We start from the raw sequence: 17162 nt of genomic DNA on the forward strand, positions 1-17162 counted from the left end.
TATTTTATTGTATATATGTACCATATCATCTTTATCCATTCATCTGTCAGTGGGCATTTAGATTGTTTCCATGTCTTGGCCATTGTGAATAGTGCTGCTATGAACCAAGGAGTGCATGTTTCTTTTCAAATTAGAGTTTTATCTGGATATATACCCCAGAGTGGGATTGCAGGATCATATGGAAATTCTATTTTTAATTTTTTTTGTCTTTTTAGGGCCACACCCATGTCATATGGAGATGCCCAGGCTAGGGGTCAAATCGGTGCTGTAGCTGCTGGCCTACACCACAGCCACAGCAAGGCCAGATCTGAGCCATGTCTACGACCTACACCACAGTTCACAGAACGCTGGATCCTTAACCCATTGAGTGAGGCCAGGGATGGAACCTGTGTCCTCATGGATCCTAGTCAGATTTGTTTCTGCTGAGCCATGACGGGAGCTCCTATTTTTAATTTTTTGAGGAAATTTCATACTGTTTTCCACTGTGGCTGCACCATATAAATTCCCACCAACAGTGTAGTAGGGTTCCTTTTCCTCCACACCCTTTCCAGGATTTGTTTTTCATAGACCTTTTAATGATGGCCATCCTGACTGGTGTGAGGTGATAGCTCATTGTAGTTTTGATTTGCATTTCTTTAATAATTAGTGATGTTGGGCATCTTTTTGTGTGCCTATTGGCCATCTCTGTGTCTTCTTTGGAAAAATGTCTATTTAGGTCTTCTGCTACCTTGAGCAAGGTATGGATTCTATGCCTCTGGGTGGATGAATTGGTTGTGGGGATTAAATGAGTCGGTGTATATAAAGACTTAGGATAACACTATCTCATGATAAATTTGTGTAAGAATTCGCTATTATTATTAGTCAATAATATATAATTACCTTCTATTAGAACAGTCCTTCACCTACCCCAATCATTCTCTCTTCCTACCTATCATCTGAGAATATATTATTGATTTGTTTGCTTGTTTATTGCTTCCCTCTCCACCACTAGAATATAAGAACCATGATGATAGGGACTTTGTCTGTCTTGTTCATTGCTGGATGCCCAGTACCTAAGTAGTATCAGACACATAGTAGTTGCTCAAGAAATAGGTGTTGAATAAAGTAATATAGTCAATGAACTTCCCTGAGCCAATAATTATTTCTTGGGGGTTCTTAGTGAGTAAAGTGCTTCTAAACTCATGAGAGGCATAATATGGCTTTTCCATAAAAAAATAATTCCTTTTGCTCCCTTGCTCAGATCTTCTAATAATATCACTACTTCAACCCATAGGACAGTAGACCTTAAGATGGTAAATGATAAATTTACTGCAATCTAGACATATGATTTTCATGGGATTCATGGGGTATGTTCTAGTATCTGAGATTTTGCCCATTTTCAGCTCTGACAAAATCACAATGTATATTTTACCCCCAAAGAAGAAGGAGATATGACTTCTTATAGACAACAAAGGACCTGAGGTAGGGATACAGATGAAGAACAGTGCAGCAGAGCCATGGAAACTGGGGGACAAAACTGGTAACAGGTAACTTGCAGAGCTTGTGTGATCAGACAGCCCTTCCCTCTGTTTTTGATAGAGAATAACTTTACAGACTTCCTTGCAGCTAGGTCAGCTATGACTAGTTTTAGTCAAGGGAATATAAGTGGAAGAGATGAGTGCAGCTACTTGGAAGTTTTCTTGAAGCAATATCCTTCCTTTTCTTTTTCCTGCTGTCTGAGGGATGGATGGCTGGAGCTGGGCAACCATGCTGGCTCATGAAGTGAACAAAGACCACGCTTGGTAGAGCTATAAGAGAGAAGGAGCTTGGCTTCATGAGGATGTTGTGAACCAGAGCTGCCATTAACCCTGGACTATTCATCTCGCAATTTTTATTTGAGAGAGAAATAAACTTCCGTCTTTTATTTATTTATTTATTTATTTAAAACAGGGAAGTCTTTGTTTTGTTTTGGGCTGTGTCTATAGCATGCAGAATTCCTGGGCCAGGAATCAACTCAACCCACAGCAGTGACAACGCCAGATTCTTAACCACTAGGCCATCAGGAAATGTCAAATTTCTATCTTTTTTTTTCCCTTCTTTTTTTGGCTACATCTGTAACATATGGGAGTTCTTGGGCCAGAGATCAAATCTGAGCTGCAGCTGTGACCTATGCTGCAGCTGTGGCAATATTGGGTCCTTAGCCTACTCTGCTGGGCTGAGGATGGAACCAGAGCCTCCACATCAACCCAAGCCGCTGTATCAGATCTTTTAACCCACTGTGCCACAGTGAGAACTCCCAAACTTTCATCTTTTAAAGCCATTCTTTTTTGGATTTGCTACCACTGTAGGCAAACCTAATCTTAGCAAATATAGCATCATAATAGGTAAATGCTAAACTAAATTTTGACCTGTTAAATAAAAACTGGGGGTTGTCTGCAAACAGAAGTCTATGACACAGGAAATGCAGACCAGTCTGGGTTAAGATCAGTGTAGGAAGAACAGAAGAGGCTCAGCTGACTCCTAGGTATACAAGACGAGAAAAAATCCAGACCAAGTTAATAGACTGTTCTCTTGGTAGTTAAATACAGTTAAACATGTCTTTGTCCATGGTTCTTCAGTGATAAAAAAATTAAAAATTAACAGCACAGCCTTGCTAGATAGCACACAGTACTTTCTCTACTTACGGACAGGTTACATTCTTTTAGGTTTGTTTGTTTGAGTCCAGAGGGACTAAGGCCTGGAAGCATAACTTAATCATATGCATCCTTGCACACAGTAAAACCACCAGATGCTTCTTCTTCATGCTGATAAGTATTTCACCAGCAAGCTTTTCTCCAAGTAGTTCAGGGCACCAAGGAAGTCTGTGGCGCCAATAACTCTCTTCTGCCTCTTGTCTGCATCCCAGGAGCACCTCAGCTGTGATAGCCGCACCCCCCACACGCCCCCCCCCCCGTCCCAGACTCCCTCTGATGTTGTGCAGATTTGAAGGGGCTGGGAACCTAAGATCTTCCACCACCACCCACCCCAGTTCCTCTCCCCTGGCTTTCTGTCACTGCCTCCTATTTTGTTTCCTTCTTAGCACTTGCAATATTTACACTTTAATATTTCGGTTTATGGCCTGTATCTATCCCCATCTCCCCCTGACTCTTAAGTTTTCCAAGGGTAAGGACTGTGTCCTTTTTAGTCACCATGTTCCTGGTAGCCAGCAAGTGTGTTTGGCTTATATCAGGCACTCAACAGAAAAGGTGGTGAATGAATGACAGCACCTTCATCACACTCTGCCATAAGTTCTTGAGCAAAGCCTCAGCTTTGTCCTGCATTAACACCTGGCTCACGGGCAGCCCTTGTTCTTTTGCTCCCCCTTCTCTGGTGTAAGCATAGCAGTTACCTGCCAAGCACTTTGTCCTTTGGAACTATGCATCCTTTTGGAATGAAGCACAGCATACGAGCATAGCTGTCATTTTTTCTCAGCACTTTCAATCTTTTATTATCTTTTCTTTCAAGTCTGTCATAATCTCACACCTTTTATTTCAAGCACTTTAAAACTTTAGCTGCTTTTGTACTTGCTGTCCACAGAGGGATTACCCATACTTGCAGACCACCTCAAAACTAAGTAGACTCTCAGTAAGATTGAAGCTTGTTCACAAAGGCCCTGTGTTCCAGAGTGGGAGGAACTTGCTCTACATCTATCACCATCTGTTGACAGGAGGTTGAGTTGATGTGATGATGTTTCTTAGCTTGTTTTGTTACTATCTATGAAAGTTTGTAACTTGGAAATTCATAGGTAGAAACTTTTTTTTTAAATCTGTAGTTTGTTGGATTTAATTATACCTAAATTAAACCCAGTGTATAATCTCTTTTAATCTCTTTCCAGAGTGTGTGAATCTGGGGATAAAGAATTCTACTGAATATTGTTATAGTTCAGTTTGTCCGGAATTGTGCCCTATGCGGTGTTAATAGATATTCCCACCTAAAAAGTTTGATAGAATTAATTTGGGACTCCTGGCATACTTGATTCACAATGTGCATTATCATTTAAAAAGCTCTCCTTAACCAATAAGTATTATCACCCAAAAGTTCTTTTTTTTTTTTAAAGCTAGTGTTTTCTCAAACTTGCTTGATTATAGAACCCTTCCCTCATCTAATATCCTGTGTTCTAATATTACTAGGGACATGTAGGGATCTATCTATCTATCTATCTATCTATCTATCTATCTATCTATCTAAAATAGTTCATAAATATTTCTTGGAGTGAAGATTCTGATACAAAAAGGGGCCAAAACCACAATTATAGCACTCTTGACACAGTAATGACTTTGCAGAGTTTATCTCAGTCCTGATGTGCATCACTTTAAACCACCCCCAGCAATGGAAGGCAATACCTGTTTGACATTCTGGAAAGAGCCCTCATGCTGTCTAGTTCAGTAATACTGAACACCTTCTCCCAGCAGGTAATGCAGTATCTCAGCAATGGTTGCATTTTGTGGACGAGAAACATGAGAAAATTCCAGCAGCTACAGGAAGGCTGGAAGCACTTGCCTTGTTTTTTGAGTAGGCTTATCTTGGCTTGCACAGATTTTCGTCTGAGTAAGGCGAATATTATTCACAGTGTGGGTGTGGCAGCCCAGGAGGACAATGATAGAAGTTCCAATTTCATATTTTTCTTTATTGGTCATACATCCTATGTATCAAAATGATAAAGGATGTTCTACTGTCCTTCTAAGAGTTCAAAGTAGGAAGACTCCACGATTGAGGCATCCTTTAAATCTAATCCTCACACCAGAATTCATGTGTGTGTGTGTAGGGGGTGTGGGGGTGAGTTATAAAATGTTACAGAATTTTATCAGTGGTAGGAATTTAAAATTGAAGTCCTCAAATTCAGAAAACTGTGGGGCATTATTGTGCATTGAGCTCTCATCCCTGATGGCTGATTGTCAATAACCTTGGACACGGTCAGAATTTGTGACTATTGGCCTCTAACTGCTTTGTGAGAACTGTAGGAAATCAACTGACTGTGGGTACTGGCTGTTTAATTACATTTCATTATTCCCAATGCTTTTAGTCTCCCTTAAATCCATATAAGTGATATGTGTGTCTGGCAATGTCGCTATTACCAAATGGCCACAGATGACCAACACGATGATCTGTTTGACTTGATGATCAATGTCTTCAGCTTTCTAAACATATTTTAAAGGTTAAATTTCTGACTTTCAAATGAACTGATGCCATGGATGAATCCAGAGGAATGATCATTGTATGCATTTAATTCCACAGAGAATACTTTTGGAAATCTATTGATAACTTCTGATCCCTGGGCTGTTCCACTGGCATACATATCTTAGACATGAATTCCCAGGGGTGTGATTCAGTTCCTTCACAAGCCCTTTAGTGCTGCTGTTATAATCATTATCAGTATCATTACCAATCCCTACATTTGTAAACCTGTACTCATCAAGACTCTTGGTGTGGTTGATAGCAGACCAATTCAAGCTGGCTTAGCACGATGAGCCTTTATTGGCTCATGAAGCTTGAAAGTCCAGAGTTAGAGGGGAATTCAATCATTCTATATAAATAACACCTACCCTTCGGGCTTCATCTCTTACCCTGATTTAACTTTTCTTCGTAGAACTTATCATTACCTGGCATGGTATTATGTACCTACTTGGTATTTGTTTATTGCCTGGGGTTCCCACTGGAATGCAAGCTCCAGGAGTGTAGTCTTTTTTCTTTTCATCACCAAGTTCCAAGCATCCAGAAATGGACATGGAATATAGGAGGAATGTCATAACTAGTTGAATTAAAGCATGAGCGAATGAATTCATGCAGATGCTCAAATGATATCACTGGATATTTGCCTTTTACATTTTTTGTTCTGCTTCTCTTTGAGTTGCTTTCATTCTTTGGAATGCCCCTTCCCTGTGGGAACGAGATGTCTCCCAGCAGAAAGAGAACTTCTTTTTCTCAATATAACTAGCAAAAGGCTCACTGGCCAGCTTAGATCCTATGGCCATCCTTCAGCCAAATATCATAGCCAGGGGCATGCAGTTGGCCTGAGTGAACCACAGAGTCTAAGGATGGGAGTGTATAAACCAGGCAGACCTAACAAGAAACTTGGCTAAAATAATCAGAGTTTATTAATTGCTCTCCTGTGCAGTTTATCAACTGATCCTTACAAAACTTTGTGAGGAAAGTAGAACAGATATTATATTCCTCATTTCACAGATGAAGAAATTGAGACTCAGGAAGGGTATGCTAATTCTCTAGGCAATTAGGAAGTGGTGGAGCTCTGTCTTGACCTCAGATCTTCTTAGGCTTCACCCAGAATTCTTTCCACTGCAAAAGACCTGGCAGAATAGCTTTTCAGTGTAGAAGAAAATGGCACATGGCTTGTCTTTGCAGAAGGGGCTAGAAAAGTGGGAAATGTAAGAGAATTGATAAAATCCTTGAAGAACTCTTACTTCTCTGGTGAACAGACTTTATTTCTTTCAATAGAGTGAATTGGTTGGAAAGGGCTGGTAACAGCTAAAAGTTTTGCCTTCATTAAGCAAGGACTCAAGATGGCATGAGGGGGAGTGGCAATAAAAGCAAATTTTCTGAGTCTGATGACCTCCCTGAATCTGGAAAAAGTAAATGGCATCGTATTTAGGCAATTCATCATCCTTTCTGAGCCATGTGGAAACAAAGAGTTTTGTCTTTCTGCCAGCTTTGCACACATGTATAGAGTACCAATTTTAAGAGATGCGAGGAAACTCGGGGAGACCTATAATTCTCACCCATGGTTTTATGGCCCCATGAACCAAATTTTAGCACCTCATGCCTGTTCCCCTTTCTCTTTTTCCATTCGCCTCATCTTGGTTAGTCACAGTGGCTGTGTCTCTTTTACTCTCTTGTTCTGGGGTTGGCGATAGAACATTTATAGGGTTTTCCAGTTCACAGTGGAATTTTGTCTAGAAAATGTTGAACTGGTGGTTTCACAGTTGAAGAACTGGGCTGGAAAAAAGGAAAGTCACTTATTAAGATTGTGTGGCAATAAGCAGAAGGACTGAACTTTAAACCCAGACTTAAAAAAACAAAACCCCAAAAACACACTTCAAGTTGTTTCCAGGAAGCTAGTGCTTCTCAATTTTGGATCTCATTTAATTGTTCTGGGGTGTGGCTGAGGTGTCTGGACTTTCCAAATTTCCCTGGGGGGTTCTGATGGACAGCTGGAGTTGAGAACCTCAACACTACCCATTGCCATACCATATGCTGAAATGCAAGGCATTTGTTTGTTTCAGGAGAGGATAGAAGGAGTCTGGTAGAAGCAAGTTGGAGAGCATTTGAGGTGATTATAGCAGAAAAGAAGATATCAAATATCTTTATGGAAGCCACCTGGGCTGATAGAGGAAGGTGTTACAGGCTTCTTGATGCAGTGTATTGGGATGGGACCACAGCTAGTCCATGGTATTTTTGTGCCAATTAGAAGATCATTCCATTAAAGCCTCAGCCTTGCAAGCACCCACCCAGATTTGCAAGGTAATGGTTATCTTGGAAATTTTCAAAGGAAACCCTCTGTCTTAAGGATACAGCTATGCACCAGACACACGGCCCAGTGAGTAGGACAAGGACTGGGTTTTGGCCTCACTTGCCCTCTCAGATATGAGACATGTATGGTGAACAACTTGCCTGAGGATTGAGGCAGCTGGGATGGGGAAGTCCAACCAGAAATTCCTTCAACCGTAAGCTGATGTCTAACTTTTTTTTTTTTTTTGGCTTGCCTTAACTGTTCAATTCATCTGTTGGAAGACAGTGAGGAACACATGGGGTCCTGTGACTCCAGTCTTTGAACAAATAAGGAGAAATTGGCTGGTAAAGAAGAAATAACCAGAGTCTTTGGGAAGCTTTTGGTAAGCTCTCAGAGTGGATAAAGCTGGGCATAATCAGATATATTCCCTAAATGTTAAGAAGGTGGACCTAAGTAGGATGAAGAAAAAGATGGTCAATCCATAGCATGGGACTTAGAAAAGAAGATGGTTTAAGGGAATTGGAAGATTGTCAAAAGTATAACTTTTAAATATTTTTTCATGTTACAAAAGCAATCCAAACTAATTGCAGAAAAAGTAGAAAATAGAAATGAGCCAAAAGAAGAAAAGCCACTTGAAATTTTACTACTCAGAAATAACTACCAACAGTTTTTTGTTTATCCTATCAGTCTCTTTTCTATGCTTATAGATACATTTATACATACTGCAAAACAGGATTATATGTATAGACTGTCTTGTAATCTGCTTTTTAACTTAACAATATTCCATGTTTTCTATGTCATTAACTGTTCTCCTTCCTTGTTATTTTATAGTTGCATGGTAATTCACTTAATAATTATATCATAACTTAATCAGTTTTTCTCCTGGAATTTTACATTGTTTCCAATTTTTTACATTATAAATAGTGTTTGATGAATATTCTTTGAGTTAGACCTCTTTCCATATTTCTTGCCATAAATGCTTAGAAGTGGGCATCACAATCAAATACAGCTTGCCAAATAGCTCAGTGGGGAGATTGTACCATTTTCTGCTCCCACCAGTAATGGATGAGAATGTAGTTTTCCTAGAAGCCCCTCCAGTGCGGGTCAGAAGATCTCTGATTTGGCAGTTTGTTGACTCTAAATGAGATGGAATAGGATGCCCTTCCTGGGATGGAAGGGTAAAAATTGAGGCCTTCAAAATGGGCAGTTGCAAAGAGCTGGTTCCAGGAGTTTGTTCTCACACCGCAAGGTTTCAGAAAGATGTTCATCTCCTCTGCTCTGAACCTCCTGGTCAGAGAGGTGACTAAGCTGCATTGCATTTCCTTCCATTGTAATGAGACTGGGCGCAGAGTTCTTTCCAGGCAGTGTCTTCACAGGTGTCCCCACCTCCCGTGCCTGGGTGCAGTGCAGAGGGAGGGACAGAGTGTGGGCGGGGACATGCGTCTCCAAGGGAATGAGAAGACCTGAGGGACATGAGAAGCTTTCCTTCTGAGAGTGCTGGGAAGCATTCCACACACTGCCAAGTGAGAAGGATGCAGGATTCTTTTCTTAGAAACTTCTTTTCTTTTTGTTTTTGGTAATAAAGTTTAATTTTTCATCGTAAAAGTAACGCACATTCTCTAAAAAAAATGGAAAATATGGGACGTAAAGTGAAGGAGAAATCATGCATTGGCACAATATCCATGGACAAATGTTGGTGTGTGTGTGAATGTGTGTGCAGTTATTCTTTTTATATAGTTGTAATTGCACTGTCTAAGTTATCCTTCCATCCTGCTTTTTTTTCACTTTAACGTCATATGCATTTTCCATGTTATTACATGGTCCTAATAAACATTTTTTGATTATTTAATTCTCAGTTATGTGAATGGGCCATCATTCATTGTTCAGTGTTGTTATTTAGACTATTATTTCTGTTTTGCAGATGAGGAAGCTAAGACCCATAGGAGACTCAAGATTCACCCAACATCACAAGACACGTAAGTGATGCAACCAACATTTTATCTATTATTTAATTATTCATTCATTCAACAATCATTAATAGAACACCTGCCATCATATCATATCATATCATAAAAACCCTTTGGGAGGCAAACATAATATTCCTACTTGTGTGATATTTATGAATCAGTAGACAGTACAACCTCTTTGGAGCTATGATAGAAGAGTTCCTTGGCCCTGTTAGAGCTCAGAAAAAGGGTACCTCTTCATTCTGGGGTCTGGGAATGCTTACTGAAGGAGGTAATGTTGAAGCTCAGTCTTACAGGAAGACTGAGGGTTTGGAAGCAGGGTAAAGGGCACAGCCATGTAAACATCTCGAGGTGAGAGGGAGCACAATATGCTCTGGAAACTGCAAATTGTGGGCCACCGTGTTTTCTGGGAGTGGTGAGGTTTGTAGGTGGGAACCAGGTCGTGATGAGCATCTTTGGCCTGCCAGGAACCTTGGGCTTTGTCCTGAAAGCCATGAGGAGCCTTGGTACAATTTAGGCAGAGACTTGCACATCCTATTGGGACTTTAATGTCCACAAAATTCATGGAGGAGAATGGACTGGGGGGAGGGAAGTGAAGAAAGCCAATTGGGAGAATATTCAGATAAGACATGTCAGGGCCCACACTGAGGCAGGATAGTTGTGGGGGAGGAGAGGGTATTGATTCAAGAAATAATTAGAAGGCAAGACAGAAAGCAGACACAACTTTGTGAAGTCAGTGTGGCGGACAGGGAACTGTGATGAAGTCGTTGAGTTTGGGAATCCATGGGGAGAAGGGATAACAGGCTCTGTCTTAGAGCTCTACTGTGGCTTTGTTTTGAGGTAGCTGGAGGAAGGTGAGAGGTTTGGGTGGAATAAAGATTGGGAGCCATCTGGGTAGGGGTGATGTTCAAAGCCGGAACTAAGAGCTAGGAGTGCCTTGTGCAGCTGGTCTTGCCCTCGTGAGCTTCTGTCATTGCTCAGAGAAAAACCTGGCTGGCCAGCTCACTGCTCCAGGGCAGACGGAGACATGTGGAGCGGAGCCACCCCTAGCCCACCCACTGACTCATGAGTGACAAAGACAGGCTTGCTGTTGTACGCTTCTGAGACTCTGAGGGCCTTCAATGAGCTGCAGCACTCCTTCAATAAAGGAGTCCCTTCACTGTCCTGCCTTTCCTGGGTCCCCTCCTCAGTGTCCCTCTGCCTTACTCCCTGCTGGGACATCATTCCTCTGTCAAAGTCCCAGCTCCCCAGCCCCCAGGTCATGATCTGGGGCAGGAGGGACTGAAGCAGCCCTATAGCTCCGCTTCCCTTATCCAAGTCTGCTCTCTTTAAAGACAAGCTGGCATGATTCAGCTCTCAAATTCAGATCTGATGTTCTACTTATGCCTGAGGCTTAGTCCCAGTCAGGCGTTTTCTGTTCTAATTGGGATGAATTAAACAATTCATTCAACATGTTTTATTGAACTGCTACTATATGCCAGTACATTGAAAGCAAACACTCTTTTTTTTCTTAAATATAATACTTGTTTGTTTTCATGTAAAACACCCAGTGCAATGCCTGACATGTAGTTGGTGATCCATTGATGGCAAACACATTGCTATTCTGGAAAATACTCTAATGAATATTTTTGTGCCTAAATCTTGGTTTCCATTTTTAAAAAATTCCTTGTATTTTTAATTGCCAAAGTAATGCATGCTTGTTTTAACAAATTAAAATAGCAAATTACATTTAAATTTTAAATTAATTGATGGGAGCTTGGTTTTTTGTATCTCCCAGGGAACTGTCTAGTGGGTAAAATGAGGCTCAGCTGTGGCTCAGTCTTGTGTTATGTGTTTAGCACCAGGCCTGGCACAGGGTAAACGTCCAGTAAATGATAATTGCTGTTATTATTACCATCCCCATTGATATCATCATCAAGTAGACGTGGGTGCTCAGTCTTTGCTTTCCTCTGCTGAGGTGATGCCATTCAGGCCCTTCCAAGCAGGCCTTCCTAATGCATCCTCCTGGCCATACCCTTATACCTGCACCCTGGTGACTGTAGACATGCTCGTTGCCCACTTGTCAGCTTTCTTCCAGTGGCACCAGCTCCTGGTCAGTGGGAAGCATCCCTCCAAGATCCCTCAGCCCTGTGACTTTGTGGCCTGCGTGGCTCACTGCTCTCTAGAGATGGGGATTCCTCCCTCAACCCTCTTCTCCTCCACTGCCTCATGAGTGCAGTCAGGATCCAAGTCCTTGCAATTCCCAATCCTCCTCCCCCTCACACAGTCTCAAGGTGGCTGCCTCAACCAGAGCTCAGGTTGGAGAAACTTCCCCCAGGAGTATTGAAATGGCCTTCTCCCTAGTCTCCTTTCCTTCAGCCTCCACCCACATTGCCTGATTAATTAATTAGAGCCTGACAAATTAAAGTGTGTCTTCCATCCTGTCTCTTGACGCTCAGAGCTCCTCCATGAATCCCCATTGCATTACTGAATCACTTTCAGTGCTTTAGGGCTCACGAAATTCTAACCCTAAACTAGTTGTCCAGACCTTTTTATCTTGCCTGCTCCTCACAAATCATGCACATAGCCTGCTGGTCAGTTCCTTGAATATTCCCCTCACTCCCCACCTTCGAGGTCCTGCTTATGCTCTCTCCTTTTGTTGGGAATGTCTTTCCTTCCTCCCCACTTGTCGACCCTATTCAGTTTTGTTGTTGTTGTTAGTTTCTTCTTCTTCTTCTTCTTTTTTTTTTTCTTTAGGGCCGCACCTGCAGCATATGGAGGTTCCTGTCTAGGGGTTGAATCGGAGCTACCACAGTCACAGCAACACAGAATCTGAAGTCACAGAATCTGTGACTTACACCACAGCACACGGCAACACCGATCCTTAACTCACCAGGCATGGCCAGGGATTGAACCTGCATCCTCACGGATACTAGTCAGGTTTGTTTCTGCTGAGCCACAGTGGGCACTCCAAATTCTTCCCCCCCCCTCTTTTTGGGCCATCCTGCAGCATATGGAGTTTCCTGAGCCAGGAATCAGATCTGAGCCACAACTGTGACCTAAGCCATGGTTGTGGCAATGCTGGTTCCTTAACCCACTGTGCCAAGCCTGGAATCAAACCTGCATCCCAGCGCTCCCAGGATGCAGCCAGTCCATTGCGCCCTACTCAGTTGTGAGAGCTGCTAATTACCCCTTCTCCCCAAACTCTTTTTTGATTTCTTCAACTAGAGTTGGTTTTGCTTTGCTCTGAGGACCATGACACCATCATTCCTCTGGATGAGGATTTCTCTACCTTGGCTCTATTGAGATTTGGGGACAGAAAAATCCCTTGTGATGGGGGCTTTCTTTCATGTTGCACAATGTTTAGCAGCATCTCTGACTTTCATCCCACTAGATGCCAGTTCCACTTCCTAGCCAGTTGTGACAACCAAAAATATCTCCGGAAAGAGTCCATAGGAGGGGTGAAGACCCCTTCCTCCCAGTGAGAAGCACTTCTCTAGAGCAGAACTTATGCAACAGATCCACTGCCACGCTCACTTGTGTCTTACTTGGGACTGTACTACCTAGTGGTGTCAGGCATGTTCAGGTCTCTGAGCATTTGTTCATGCTGTTCCTTCTCCCAGGAATGCCCTTCCCCTCCCCCTCATCTGCTGATTTCCTCCTTAGCCTTTGAAGCCTGGATGAGAGGCTGCCTTCTGGTTCCCTAGGCAGAACGGGTGGCTCTGTCCCTGGGTCCCCACAGCACTTTTCACAGACGTCATCCGTAGCCCTCACCATGCCTTGCACTGCTGCATTACAGAAAAATAATTTCAATATCTGTCTCTTGAAGCAGAATATGAGTTGTGCTGTGGCAGGAACCTCAGCCCGCCAAGGCCTCCTCAGCTGTGCCAGGATGGGAGCTCACTAAGCACAAGGCAGTGCTCCAGAGTTGCCATGTGTGTCTAGGAACAGCAGTGTCTGAGTTCAAGCCCCCCAGTTTTGTGATTTGAGGCAATTTATTAAATTTCTCTAGAGGCTTAATTTCCCTTCTCATAAAGCTGCCTTAATAATAGCATCTTTCTTACAAGGATTTAGCAAATTAATACATGGAAAATGCTCATGTGGTACCTGGCATATAGTAGGTGCTCAGTAAATCTTAGTAATGAATGAAGAATGAATGAGTGTTGAACTGGGCTATGCAGGGATGCAGAGCACAAGTATTGGTATACCTCAGTAGCACAGTAGCCTGGGTGCTGCTCCTTGGGACCAGGACCGAGCCCCTGTCCCTCCCCATCTCCAGCCACTTCCAGCTGTCCTTACCCAGTCCCCAGCCCGGGAGCTCGGGCAGTGGGCACAGCCTGTGGGGAGAAGGGGCTGTGGGCTGGCTTTACGGTGAGGTAGCAGTCTGAGCGGAACAAGGATAGACATTAAAAACCTATTTTCTCACTGGGCATAAGTAATTGGCAAAAAAGCTCTAAATCCATAGCTGTCAGGTGAAGTCATTTCCGAGAGAAAAGGATAGAGGGAGCGAGCTGGCGGGGGAGCTGGGGCGACAGCCAGAGGGAGGGGGTGAAACACAGACCAAGGCGCTCCAGAGGCCAGGATGGAGAACCTCCCCCTTCCCTCTCCCAGGCCAGACCCTTCTCCAGCTACCAACTCGCCCTCATTTTTTTTTCCTTTTCTAGAATAAGAGATTTCCAAGGTGGTAAAAGCAATGAAAGCCAGCCGTGGAATTATTTAATGAGCCAGAATGAATTGCATTTGAAATCATTTAAATGGGATCTGGGAGCATTTAACTGGAGCTTGGGATCTTAACTGAAGTGGGAAAGGATCTTTGTGCTAATTGCTGGCAGTGATATTCCTACAGAGAGGGAGAGATAGCAGTGAGCAATTAGCAGACATAGGGTAATTTCAGTCTGGGCTGTTCCCTGGGGCAGAGTGAGCACCAAGTCCCCCAGCAGGGGGCAGGCATGGCCTGGACCCTGGGTGGGGATGGAAAAGGCGGGGATGTGTGTGTGGGGGAATAGCTAGGGGACCAGCACAAGCTTCCAGCAGTGGAAGCAGGTCCAGCATCTTTTTGAGGGTTGGGGAGGCAGGCAGGGACCTCCAGAAGGGAAATAAAGTAAAGCCTCTAACCTGCCAGTGGTCTCCTGCCCCACCTTCCAGAACACTAGCTTTGGGAAGGCAGAGGACTTTGCCCAACTTCCAGGTGAGGGAGGAAGACAGCTGCATTTCGATTCTTTCTGTTTCATCCCGAACACCTTCCCTAGAGGCGTCTCTGTTGGTTGCACTTTTAGTCACCAGCTTTGTCATGGAGTGTAGGATTCTTTTCAATAGCTTTGGGATTGACAAATAACCCTGGGAAAGCTTTATTGGCCCCCTTCTACAGATGAGAAATGGAGGCTTTCGATTGTGACTTAGTTGAGGACGCATAGTTGATGACTGTTAGAGGTGTGTCCCTCCCTCAACCAGTAGTCATGGTTACGGTGTGCGGGCAGGGGTGCATGCATCATCCCTGTCCTGCAAGACTTCCACTCTAAAATCACCAATAGTTTTGACAGATTGAAAATGCAACGTTCCATGTGAAATATACAAATGAAAGCCAGAGAAGAGGGCTCACTTCGGAGTGAGTGAGCAGCTGAGGCATCACCCAGGAGTCTGGTAGAATCCGGAGGGGAGAGACTGCTCAGAGGGCATTACTTGAGCAAGGAGAGGGAGGAAAGCATGGGGCATGTGTGGAAGACATCAGACGTTTCTATGTCTGGAGAGGAGGGTAGAGATAGGGCAAGACCTGGGGTCAGACAATGGAGTGTTTTGCACACAGGGCTGATGAGATTGAGGCTCGTTTTGCTGGCATTGGGGAGCATGGGGTAGTTTTTGAGCAGCTGCAGGGGGTTAATCTGGCAGTAGTGTGGGGGACAGGCTGGGTGTGGAGTGAGGTTGCCTGTTGGAGCCAGGTATAGATGGTCATAGTGGCCCATAGAAGAGGCAGGAGGAGTGAATTGGGGCAGTGGTGGGGGACTAAGGGCAAGAGGATCCACTGCCCCATTCATTGTTCTGCCCTCAGCACCATACTGGCTGTTCTGGGTGTGTGCCCTGTGGACCTCAGCCTGGGTTGGAAATACAGCTCTCAGGTGACAAGTGTGTAAAATGTGGGGCACAAGGCTGGTAGAGCCAGGAGGTCATTTGGACAAGTCCTTGCCTTTGACAGATGACGACCAAAGCCACCCCAAACCATGGTCACTTATCCCATATATAACTCCACAATCTCGCCTCCACTCAGAGGTCTGCATTCAATTATGCTGATGGTCCAGAAAGCCAATGCCAGTGCCTCCTCAACTCGGAGCATGAGGACCTTTTCATTCTGAGCTATTGGCACAGGGAGGGCGCCTTCTCCCAGATGTGGTTCCCACTCATCCCTGGAGTTGGGCAAACAGAACAGATCTGTGTGGAGTGATTTCCATTCAAGTGTGGGAACAGGGAGTTGGACTCATGACCGTTACGTCCCACCTTGATTCTTAAATTCCTCTCATTATGCTTCATGTTCCTCTCATTCTATCCTCTGTGCCACCACCTCCAGAAAGACTGCCCTTGCTCTCCACAGCCACCTCATGCCTCTCTAAAGACCTGCTTCCTGGGACAGTTGCCTACAATAGATTTGTGCCTGCTTTGAAGGCAGGGCCCATGTCTCATACATATTCCCTGTAAGGCTAGCAGACGCATGATGGAGAGAAATTTGTTATTAACACTTTGTTGTTATTTTGTTATAATTAATAATGCTAATAATAATAACAAAGCTACCACTGTGCTGACCATGTGGTGAGTATCTCAATGCATTATTCTTAATTCTCAAACAAACCTGCAAGGGAGAGATCATTATTGCCATTTTCAAATAAAGAGAGTGAATCTCAGAGAGGCCAAGTCACTTTACCTCTGTCCTAAATTTAGGACAGGGAGGCAGCAGGATTTGCTCCCCGCCTGGGCCTGCTCCAAATCATTCTCTCTTTCACTCTCTCTCTTTGGTGGAACTGAATGGTGATCATGGTCGTGTTTCCAAATATCATCTCCTAGTTGGAGAGCATAATAATAGCAAACCAGACTGAGCATGCTGATCTTGGGCTATTGTCCACCTGAAATCCACCTAAGTGTTTAACCCACGAGGAGATGTTTGCTTTGATCATGCAATTTTCCACAGCTCCAGGTTACCAGGCAGAATGTAGGGAGGCTGAAGGCCCCACACTTGGTTTCTACCTCTGGACAAAGACATTGCTGAGAAAAAGCTATTGCTCTGGGTCTTGAAGCCCACAGGTGGAGCTGTTGGACCCTGGGAAGGCCCCTGTTGTGGATGGATGGAGGGAACCTTGCAGGCGCATCCCAGCCCAGCTCTAGCAAAAGGGAGGCACAGCTAGCTCTGTTTTTTAAGAAAGGACCCTGGAAACCTCCTAAATGACCAACAAGATGGGGCAGGTTAAATAAACCATAATACACCCACATAATGGAAAGCCATGTAGCCATTAAAAATTATGACATGGATTTATGTTGACTGATATAGAAAGATATCTCACAATATATTTTGTTGAGGGAAAAGCATGCCTTGGAACATTTCACATATATAGCGTGATCCCCAAGATGCAAAACTGAAAAGGAGACAGGGATGGATAGCAAGCAGGATGGATGTTCACCAAAATTTTTTAACAGGTGTAGATCTTCCTGGGTGGTGAGATTTCAAATGAATTTTACTTTGGTCTTTTATG

General features: G+C 43.7%; 1 protein-coding gene across 2 annotated transcripts in view; it reads left to right on the top strand.

Annotated features, from left to right (window-relative positions):
* The window catches only part of MRPL46 (mitochondrial ribosomal protein L46), a 162262-nt gene that overhangs the window by 121411 nt on the left and 23689 nt on the right, over positions 1-17162 (top strand). For both annotated transcript variants that reach the window (XM_047767498.1, XM_047767500.1), the window contains exon 4: positions 9405-9459. In XM_047767498.1, the coding sequence (XP_047623454.1) occupies positions 9405-9459 (55 nt within the window). The remainder of the gene's footprint in view (positions 1-9404; positions 9460-17162) is intronic.

The sequence above is a fragment of the Phacochoerus africanus genome, chromosome 2 (assembly GCF_016906955.1).
Source record: "Phacochoerus africanus isolate WHEZ1 chromosome 2, ROS_Pafr_v1, whole genome shotgun sequence".
In the NCBI taxonomy this organism is placed as follows: domain Eukaryota; kingdom Metazoa; phylum Chordata; class Mammalia; order Artiodactyla; family Suidae; genus Phacochoerus; species Phacochoerus africanus.